At 57.1% G+C, this 11,151-nt stretch overlaps 1 protein-coding gene across 1 annotated transcript; it reads left to right on the top strand.

Annotated features, from left to right (window-relative positions):
• The first annotated feature begins 3,049 nt into the window (after positions 1 to 3,049).
• RTL1 (retrotransposon Gag like 1) lies at positions 3,050 to 7,139 on the top strand. Its single transcript, XM_022576075.3, has one exon. The coding sequence runs from the start codon at positions 3,050 to 3,052 to the stop codon at positions 7,070 to 7,072; it is 4,023 nt and encodes a 1,340-aa protein (XP_022431783.3). The 3' UTR covers positions 7,073 to 7,139.
• The last annotated feature ends 4,012 nt before the right edge of the window (positions 7,140 to 11,151 follow it).

Raw genomic sequence — 11,151 nt, 5'->3', positions numbered from 1 at the left:
ACGCATCTGGCAAGGAAATGTGACCTTTCATGACATGGTCAAATTTTGATATCATGCCTAATTTAGAGGTTTGGAATGAAGCCAATAACAAGTTTAAGAAGTGACCTGGTGAGATGTGGGGTTTTATATCCATGAGTTTGCAGATAAATTACATGATAAAAATTTTAATTTTATGCTAAGTGATTGGGACTTCATATGATAGGCAATGAAAAGAAAGTTTTGTAAGCTTTAAATAGAGAAGTTATGGATAACTTTTATGCCTCTTGCTAAAAGTTTAAACGTTGATGTGAAAGAGTAGCAAGAGCAAGTTTTCACAACACGCCAAGGATATCAGGTTGTAGGGTGAAGTCGAGAAAGCTGAAGGATTTAGTCAGGTACCTCATCAAATTTATAAATATGTTGAGAGTCTCGGCTTTTTATTTATTTATTTCTCTATTTATTTATTTAAACTGAGCGCCAGGTCTTCGTTGTAGCACGCAGGATCTTTAGTTGGGGTGTGCGGAATCTTTCAGTTGTGACATGCGGGCCCCTAGCTGCAGCATATGCAGGACCTAGTTCCCTGACCAGCGATCAAACCCCGGACCCCCTGCATTGGGAGCGCAGAGTCTTAACCGTTGGACCCCCCAGAGAAGTCCCAAGAGTGTAAACTTTATATTAAGAAGGGGATAATCTAGTTTTGAAATCATCTTGCTAAGGTGTTCAGATTTTAGCTAATTAAAGGTTTTAAGAGACATAACTGAGATTGTGTATTTTCCATTTTAGCCAATTTCAATTTTTCAATTGTAAATTTTAGCCAATAAAGGATTTTAAGGGTAGTAAGAGACCTACTGAGATTTTATATTTTAAATTTCAGCCAATTTAAAATTTTTAATTTTAAAATTCAAATTTTAGCCAATTTAATTTTTTTAGTTTTCAATTTTGGCCAGTAAAGCACTCTAAGGGTTTTTAAAGACATACTGAGATTTTATATTTCAAATTTTAGTCAATTTAAAATTTTAGCCAATAAAGGGTTTTAAGGGTTGTCGGTGACATACGGAGATTTTATGTTCTAAATTTTAAATGTTCGCCAATTTAAATTTTTATTTTAAAATTCAAATTTTAGCCAATTTAAATTTTCAATTTTTAAATTTTAGCCACTAAAGTGTTTTAAGGGTTTTAAGAGACATACTGAGATTTTTATTTCTAATAGATGAGTCTGCAGGTGAATTACTGTGTCAAATTTTGTATTTCAATTAGAGACTTGGAATTTTATAATAATACACAGTTAACAGGACTTTTATGAAGAGGAAATGAGTTAATTTATGCAATGTGCTATATACATAGTCTCATAACGGAGACGATGGTGATGGTGATGATTTTACCTAAAAAAATGTAATCTCTGCCTTGAGGGAATGACATGATCAGAATTTTCTATTATTCTAAGGCCTTAAATTTTAGCCAGAAAAAGATTTCGGTGAGTTTACGTGTCAGGAATGTTTATGCTAACAGGTTTGGATTTAATATCGTAGACAGCAAATAAACAGCGAAAGGTTTTAATCAGAGGGACTGCAGGATCAAATTTAACTGTCATGCTAACAAGAATGTATTTAATTTTGAGAAACGGCAGATCAGAATTTCGTATCGTGTTGGAAAGTCTGGATTTTAGCCAATGAGGAGTTTTACACAAGGGAATGCATTTTTTTTCTAATAGATTGGCCCGGTGGCTAAAAAGAAAACTGGGAAGCAACAAAAAGCGTTAAATGCATAAAGAGCGGTAACTGTAGAGCTAATTGATTGGAGAGCCAGAACTCAATCCGCTCTGGCCCAGCACAGAAGGGTACAAATAACCCCAACCAAAACATCTCTGTAAATTCAGCCTTGGCCCACTAAAACCACCCATGATCAGATTTTCAAAAATCCATCCTGAGTCACTCAGATGTCAAAGTTATCTGATGCCCTCCGCACACCCCGACCCCTTACTGAACATCCCAGCTCTACTAGATATACCGTGATGCTGGCGGGGAAACCAGCCAGCAACGGAGAAGGGGCATCTGCTAGAGCAAAGAGATTGCAGGGGCATACGAAGATTTTTGCGCAAGCGGAATGGAGGCCAAATGTTTGACGTTCCTCAGCCCCCACAGACAGCGAGGGCAATCTCGGGAGAGTGCAGGTTTTAGGAGGGGTGGGCAAATGATTTGCAGGTCTCCTCGACAGCTCAGAGCTAGGGAGAATGCTGCACTGGAAGTTGGTGAAAGACAGGAAATCAGCAAAAACTCCGAGTCAGAATCAAGTCACAAATGCACAAGTCTCTGGCACACAGTAGGTGTTTTATAAACATTTCTGGAGAAAAAAGAAAAGCTAGAATCCAGATCACTACTTCTGCCTGCCCCCGATGTCTGCTTCGAACCTGGGAGAGGAAAGAAGAGCTATTTTGGGCGTCTGAGCCAACCGACGGGATAGCAGCCAAGTGCCCATGTTCTCCTCTTGCCCTGGACTTGTTAAACAGTAGGCATCTCTGCTGGAGATCCACACCTCAGAAGCGAGGGGGCCCAGCCTGCCAGGGGCGGCTTTGGACGGCACTGAGATGTGACCTCTGTGACTCTCTGGTGACCAAGGAAGGGAAGGGAGGCTGACCAGGCCTGTGTGCCAGGGTTGAAATGAAGCAGCTAACGCACCCTGCCAGGTGCCTGCCTGCCACGGCGGCCACTCCGGGCCCATCAACTCCACAGAATTTATGGGCTGTGAATTTCTTACAGCCACGGGGGAGTAGTCAGGCCAGACAGGCAGAGTAAGCCTGGGAGAGTAGGCGGGAAGGTCAGGGGTTTGCAGATTTTTCTCTCCATGGGATGCCCCAAGTTGGACCCAGGGAGGCTTTCCCCAGCTTCTCTCTGCTCTGCCAAGTTGGGCATCTGATTTGTCCTGGAGACCCTGACCTCGTGAGACCCTAAACCACTGCCTTTCCTCGCACCCCCTCCCCACCCCCAGGTTCTGACCTCTGCCATCCCAGTCACTGACCGGACGCGTCACAACCTTACCAGTCTTCAGAGAAAACTCCTTCCCATCCGACGAAATGATAGAACCCTCTGAAGACTCATTTGAGACGATGATGGAGCGTAAGAATCCATCATCAAAACAAATGGAGTCCTCCGAGGGCTCATCCAACACCACCGTGGAGACACCAGGGAGCAGAGTGGAGGCGGCGGCAGCGGCGGCAGGGCTGGCCAGTGGCCTGGCCCGGGAAATGGAAGAGCTGCCCATTGATCTCCTCCAAGACATGGAGGAGCCATCCAGTGGCCCACATAGGGAAATAAAGGATCCACCCAATGACCTACTCCAAGACCTGGAGGAGTCACGCGATGGTTCACATCTGGAAGTGGGGGGTCCCTTTGGTGGGGCACCTGGCAGAATGGAAGAGGCATCAGTCAACCCAGGGGGAGCCCAGGAAGAGCAAGACAACTACACTGACCTGGCTGGGTGGAAAGAGGCGCATCCCGAGGAGCCGGCGGACAGCATGACCGCAGAAATCACGGGCATGGTGAGGTCCATCATCTCTCTGTACTTCCGGGTGCAGGACCTCAGAGAGCAGCAGAGGGTGGCGGAAGAGATCTTGACGAAAGGGATCAGCGCCGGCCAGCTGCCGATCCCAGGCAAATTCTCGGGCGATCGCAGAGAATACCACGAGTTCATCGTGCTCTGCCAGCTGATCTTACAGAGCTGCCCCAGAATGCTCTACGATGACCGCCTGCGGGTGGGCTACGTCATCGGCCACCTCTCGGGCCTGGCCTTGGAGTGGGCCAAAGATCTGGTGGAGAGAGAAAGCCCCCTGATTGACGACTTCCCAGCCTTCCTGGAGGCCATGTCCGATACGTTCCAGTACCGCCAGGCCCTGCGGGTGGCGGAAGAGGCCATGTTCAACCTCAGGCAGGGGGATCGCGCCGCCATCGAATACATCAACGAGTTCCAGGGCCTGGTGCCCACCCTGGGCTGGCCAGACGAAGTCCTGCAGGCCCACCTGTGCCAGGGGCTCAAGGAGGAGATCAGGCACTATTTGTTCCGCGTCCCTCAGCCGGATTCGCTGGACAGTCTGATTCTGCTGGTCCTGCAGATAGAAGAGAAGCTGGCAGAGAGAAGGGCGATGCTCAGGCTGCCCCCGGAGGCCCGCCCGCGGAACCTGACCTGGATCGACTCGCCTGCTCCGGAGAGGTGGGTGGTGAGCAGCTGGCTGCCCTGCGAGGCCCACCCCGCCATCAACCGCGACCACCTGTTCCTGCTGCTCATGGTGAGGGTGAACCCCTACCACAGCGTGGCGGTTCAGGCCCTGGTCGACTCGGGGGTGGGCGGCAACTTCATGGATGAGAGGTTCGCCCAAGAACACTACGTCGAGCTCTACAAGAAGCCCTGCCCGCGGTCGGTCCCGTCCGTGGACGGCTCGCTGGTCGGCCACGAGCCCGTCTGGCTCTACACCGAACCCCTGGTGTGCATCCACCAGAGCCACCACGAGTCCCTGCAATTCGACATCATTCCGTCTCCCAACTTCTCCGTGATACTAGGCATCGACTGGCTCCGAGTCCACGCCCCAGAGGTCGACTGGGTCAAAGGCCGCTGCACCTTCCACTCTCCCTACTGCCTGAAGAACTGCTTCCGCCCGCCCCCACCATGCATCGCTCTGGAAAGACATGCCATAAGCTTGCTGCCCGGACTGCCGCCCCTGTACTCCGACCTGGCCGACGTGTTTAACCCGAAGGAAGCAGAAGAGGAGACTTCCGACCAGCCAAGCTCAGACGGATCCGATGATCTTTCTGAATCAGAGCCCTCTGAGCTTCAGCAGGCTGGAGACAGTGATCACAGCGAGACCTATCACGAGTGTCCCTCCACCGCGCCGTGGGAACCTGTGGGAGCCGGGATGCAAGAAAGGGCCAGGCGGGAGGAATACTGGGACCCGCAGGACATGCTGACCAGCAGACACGACTACGTACAGATGATTCCAGAACTGTTTGACCAGTTACACGGAGCCACGTGGTTCACAAAGCTGGAGCTGCGCGGCACCATCGTGGAGGAAAGCATGAACATACACCAAACGGAAGATGTGTGGAAAGCAGCGTTCGGTTTGGAGCTTCAAGAGATGACGAGCTACCGGCCCTTCCTGATCTGCGCAGACCCTATCATCCCTCAGGGCGTGATTCACTTTATCCTAAAGGACATGCTCGGTTTCTTTGTCCTCTCATACGGGCAGCACGTCCTGGTCTACTCAATGAGCCAGGAGGAGCACCTCCACCACGTCCGCCAGGTGCTGGCCCGCTTCCGCTACCATCACGTCTACTGCTCCCTGGACAGGAGCCAGTTCCACCGACACACTGCCGAATTCCTGGGATTCGTCATGACCCCCAAAGGGGTGAAACTCAACAAGAGCATCGTGACCACCATAACAGGGTACCCCATCCCTGGCTCTAAGAAGTCCCTGCGAAACCTCATCGAATTCGCCTTCCCGTACCGGCACTTCGTGGAGCGCTTCGCCGTCATCACGGAGCCCCTGGTGCGCCAGCTACTGAGCGACCGGCCCTTCTGCTGGGGGCACGAGGAACAGGAGGCCTTCGAGTGCCTGAAGTGGGCTTTCCGCAAGGCGCCCCTCCTCCACCACCCCAAGCCCCAGAACCCGTTCTACTTGGAAACGGGCGTCACCAAGACGGCCCTGCACGCCTCCCTGATCCAAGTCGACGACCAAACCGGCAAGCGAGTCTGCTGCGCTTTCTATTCTCGAAACATCTCCCCAATCGAGGTGGAGGCCTCGCCAGCGGAGATGAAGACCCTTCCAGTACGGGCTGCCTTCGTGGTGTGGTGTCGCTACCTGGAGAACACCGAGGAGCCTATCATGATCCTTCTCAACACAGAGGATCTGGCCTCTCTGAATAATGACAGGCTCACCGTACTTCTCCCCGGGCATTGGGTCTTCTTCTTCTCCCACTTCCACTTTGACGTCATGGAGCGGCCAGAACAAAAGGGTGGCCGGCCCCCGCCGCCCATGCGGAAATGTCTCCGGAGAAGAGCCTTCCAGCAGCGTGCTGCCACTCGGCCAAGGATGCTTTTTGCTACGGGAGGGTCCCCCAGGGCTCAGTCCCCAGAATCGGGGGACGAAGAGGAGAATGAAGATGCCCTTCATCAGGACGAGCCGAATGGGCAGCACCTCCGGCAGGAGCTCCTGGCTCTGATACCAGCAGACCAAATACTCAACAGCTTCCTTGCCCATTTCAGCATGGCCCAGATCAGGGCAGTCATTCTGCACTTCTTCCGAGGCCTCCTGTTCTGGAAGAACCTCCTGGCCGTGGCCGCCCTCCTTGTGCTGCTGAGGTTCAGGACGCCCCTCGCCCTGCCGCCCGCACCCACCTCGGACACCGCCCGGCCGCCGCTGCGGCGCTCTCTGTGCCTGCTGCTGGACTCGTCCCTCATCGCTGGCAGCGGCATCGCCCCCGCCGTCACCCAGCTGTTCACCCAGATGCCCCCGCTCACGGGCGCCAACGCCATCCCAGCCGAGGAACCGGCCGAGCTGTTCCTGGGCCCTGGCCAGTGGCGGCGCGACGCCCTGCTGGGCCTGCGACTCACGCCCGAGTTCTGGCAGATGCTGTGCGAGCTCTTCGCCGTCAGAGTCACCCCCCGTGAGGGGACCCACCCCCACCCGCGCCCGAACCGCTACCTGGAGCTGCACGTCGTCGACGATGAGGGTGTCGTCTTGCGAGAAGCCCTGCAAGACGACCTGCAACGTTACCGTCAGTGTGGCCTGCATGACGGCCTGCAAGACACCTCGCAGGACGAGCAGGAGAACGACGTGCAGGAGAGCCTGAGCCCCGACGCCTCGGGCGCCCTCGGGCCCCGCCAGCACCTCCCCAGCGACACCGACGTCCGCCGCCTGCTCTATATCCGCAGCGCCCGACGGGGGTCCATCGCGATCAACAGGCAGCTGGCAGCCAGGGCCCTGACCCACTTCCTGACCGCCATCTACACCCAGTCTACATCCACCCTCGTCGGGGTGAGCCCCCCCGGGGAAGGAGCAACGCTGGAGGAGCTGCCCGGAGAAGAGCAGGACGCGGACCTCGACTGAAAACGCCTCCTCTCCTCCGCCCCGCCACCCCACAGACCCTCCCTCCAGCCTCCCCGTGCCTCAGCCGGCTTCGCTCGGACCCCAGGCCCCCTTCCTGCCGCTCCTGACCCAAGGGGGAAACACTTGAGAAGGGCAAACAATCGACTCATCGACCAGCAACAGTATCCGTGCCAACAGGCTACCCAGTGGACCGTCCAACCATCAGAGACCCAGAGTCGGCTCAGGGCTACCCAACTCCGTCTTAATTCTCCAGGTCCCAGGCCTGCAACTGGGCGTGAGATCAACGAGGGGAGACAGCAGTGATGAGCAGGAGATGACCCCATGACCCAAGGCTGGGTGAAGAACCAGCACAGCAGACGCAGCCAAGCAAGCAGAGGCCAGGGACCGCCCCCCCCTGGAGCGACGAGTGGCCACCTTGGGCCACCCTGGGACACTGACCTCGGCTGCTTCACTGACATCTACCTCCACCAGCGGTGCCCCCGCGCCCCCGACCCCGACCCCGACCTCCCACGCCTCGTGGGGTGCTGGGGGGCCTCCCCCGCCCCACCTCCCTGCCAAGCTGCACCCGCGCCCCCGTCTGGTCCAGTGCCCTCGACATTGACTGTCTGACCCTGAGCTCTGGCTCTCACCTGGATGGTGCTGCTACAGAGGGGCCTGCCGTGCCAGTACTCACCGGTTTCGCAGCCTCAGGCGTCCCTGCGACCGTCCAGGACACTGACGGGGTGACCTCACCCGGGGGGGCTCCCTCCCCACCCCAACACTGACAGCACAGGGGCCTGAGGCCCGAGACAAGGGGAGGGGCTCCAAGAGAGACTGAGAGAGGCCCGAGAAGCCAAGTAGCTGAGAATGCTCCTACCAGGCCACCGCTCTCTGCCACGCCTGCGCTCCTCACCGCCTCCCACCCCCAAAATAAAGTAGAGTTAAAAGATGATCTGACTCTGTGGCTTGTTCTGAAGGTGGAGGGTGGGGACAGGCGGGGTGGAGGGCCGGCAGGTGGAGTGGGGGAGGGGCGGGGTGGGGCTCCCCCTGGACCACGCCCACCAGGCGCCTGGCACGCAAGCTGGGGGGGTGGGGGGGCGGGGGGGTGGGTGTGGGGGGGTGGGGGGGCGGGGGAGGAGGGCAACACGGGGAGCTGCCTCTTCCGGAGGGTCCGGATCAGGGACCCCAGAAATCCAAGTCCCAATTCGTCCCACACGAGAAATGGGGGTGGGCGGGCTGTGCCCTGCCCCCCTAACTCAGAGGGTCTTTGAACCAAGGAACCTCGGCTTCAGCAATTCCCCCACCACCACCCCTAGTGGAGAAGGCCAAGGTCCCACCATCCTAAAAGTGGCAGAAAAGCTGTTCTGAGGGTGCACTGCCCTGGGAAGGCAGAGGGCGTCCCGGGGAGGGAGGACAGCGGTGACCGGGCACTCAGGCACTCAGGGCTCACTCAGCCCACAGCCCAGTCCATGCTGACCGAGGGTCCCTCTGCCTGGCCTCAGGGCCCACCCATCCGGCAGCGGCCTTGGACCTCCCAGATCCGCCACCCCTCCACATGGGACCACTCCTTGCGGGGGACCTAGAACCTCCACTTGGGGGGGCTCCAACACGGATGTCCATGCACGTGGGCCCTCACACACCATGGCATGGGCCTTAAGTCTGCCCTCTGGGGCACAGAATCTGCCCCTGACAGTGGCACCATGAGACCACCAAGCAGATCTCAGGTTCAAAAGTCAGGGGCTCTGCAGGGGCCTGACTCCCTACCCCCTCACAGGCCTGCCCCTCCCCACCCCTAAGGAAAGTCGTGTCCCTCACGGATCCCCCAGAGTTCCGTGCCCTCTCCGGCCCCACCCGGCGTTATGCCCGGTGCCCTCACTGGTCCCCAGGAGCGACCGACTGTCGCTCACCACCCACCCGTCTGTCTGAGGCATCTACCCCCGACGGCAGCACCGCGAGATCATGGTCAGGATCCCCAGGTTCAAAGCCGGGGGCTCGGCTACACCTCCGGGCTTCTCACCGTCCCCCTGGCCCCCTGCTGACCGGCTGCACCCCCTCTCCCAGCCTCCTCTCCTCCGTCGCTCCGAGCCATCGGAGCTCCTGTCACAAAGGAAGTCACACTCGGAGTCCCTGCCCTCCACCGCCCCCCATGCGTGGACTTCTCAGGCAGCTTATTCAGGAGAAACTTGGGAAACCGAGGCCCAGAGAGGGCAGTTGACCTGATGCTGGCTGAGAAGGGGTCAAGAACAGAGCCGGGACTGGGGTCCTCCCCGGTGGCCTCCGCCCTCTCACCCTGGGCCCCTCCATCCCCGCCACGCCCTGCACACCTGCAGTCACGGACCCAGGAACGACGCCCACAAACAGCCACCATCACTGAGGCCCCAGGAGCCAAGGGCACACTACCTGTCTGTCTGTCCACCCACTGGCAGCAACTCCAAGAAGCCATGGGCAAGCCGCGTGGGTCGAGGTCAGGGGCTCATCTCCAAGCACCCCAAGACCCCCTTAGCGGCCCTGACTCCAACTTGCTGGGTGACCCTGGCTAGCAGCTGTCTGGTCTTCAGGGCCGTTTTCCTATCATCAAATGGGGGGTGTGGTTAGAGGGGAGGGGAGTTTCAGGGGCAATGAGACACAATCTCCAAGGGCCTCTGATTCCTAAAATCCCCTCTGTTCCCAGATGACACTCTTCTGGGGGTTCCCGAACCCCTTGGCATGAGCTCCCCTGGAGCAGAGCCTTGGGGTCATGGTGGGGATGCCACGCCCAGCACTGGCCCCTCGCCCAGCCCACCCTCGGGGGGTCTTACAGGCTGAACCTCCAGGGCAAACCTGCTTGGTAGGGGCTGCCCTGGGCGATGGGATGGACGATGACCCCTCCCATCCCTGCAGCACAGGACCTGCCAGGAGAGCCACTCTTTCCAGCCAGGCCTGTGCAGGTGGAGGGGCAACGGGACGACCTCTCGGCTAAGGTCGAACAGAATTCGCCACCAAACAACCAGCCCTGCCCTACAGTGGGGAGCCCAGACGCCCAGCAAGGTGCACACACTTATCCACGGTGACACGCCTGCACACTCACACACACGTAGAGCAGTGGGGCTGCCAGTACAACAGTGCGTCTGGACACAGTGGACGGCGGGGCACTGGTCTAACTGGGTCCCCTGCCCCCGTCCAGCCAGAAGGGGCTTTATCCCCATTTACAGACAAGAGAGGCAGCTCCCAGGCCAAGGAGGACAAACTCCTGACAGGGCAAAAAAACACTGGGTGATGGTGTCCCCACCTTCCTAGAAAAAGAGGTTAGAGAACACAATACAAACCTTTTTTCTCCTGAAAGCAAGAAAAAAGTCAGTACTGAATGAGGTGCTGGGTTATGACATCATGGCACCACAACAAAGGTGGAAACTCAAGACAAAAGACAGGTTACACAACCGCCTGTGCCCAGGTCGCCCCTCCCTCCCCAAGACCACTGCCATCCAGTGAGCTCTGACAGCATCCAGGGACACAGGGGAGCCCCGGATTCCAACCAGGTGAGGCTGCCAGCCTCTCTGCCACCCCCCTGCCCTTCCCAGCCCACCCCAGCCCCGCCAGCCCACCCATGGCCAAGAGCTCCAGCCTCCAGGCCTGGTACACATGGGCCTGTTTCTGGAAACATGTAACAATACACACTCCCCGGCAGCTGGTGGTTACTCACCACTCGGATCCTGATATGCCCATCCCTCCTGCAGGCAGCCACAGGTCCAGCCTCTGTCAGGCCCCCCGACACAGGCTCCCATGTTAGGGGGTGTGACAGGAGCTTGAAATCCCCTCCCTGCCCACCAGGGCGGTGCCTGCCTGCGCCCAAAGTGAGCAAGAAGCCAGCATCACACAGAGCCCATCCCCACAGCCCGGCCCCCACTCCACCCATCCACCAAGCAGCACATGCTGTCCACTCCTCAGAGCTCTGGTTTCTATCCAAGGTCCTGAGCGGGAGGAGGCCTTTCCTCGGCCAACATCGAGGCCTCTCGCGATGGGACCTCGATCTTCCCCGTGCCACATCTCACTCCAACACACTGCACCTGACAGAGGCAACCATGACACTCCCACCACCATCTGAAGGCCCCGCCTTTGCTCAA

This window comes from Delphinapterus leucas, chromosome 2 (assembly GCF_059928025.1).
Source record: "Delphinapterus leucas isolate spDelLeu-1000000601 "Yukka" chromosome 2, BTC_Dleu_Yukka2, whole genome shotgun sequence".
Lineage (NCBI taxonomy): Eukaryota > Metazoa > Chordata > Mammalia > Artiodactyla > Monodontidae > Delphinapterus > Delphinapterus leucas.
The sequence above is the reverse complement of the archived record's forward strand: the minus strand, read 5'-3'. Positions and strand labels throughout refer to the sequence as shown.

What these genes read in the sequence shown, in the direction of transcription:
- RTL1 (XM_022576075.3), top strand. Translation starts at nt 3,050, where the DNA reads ATGATAGAACCCTCTGAAGACTCATTTGAGACGATGATGGAGCGTAAG.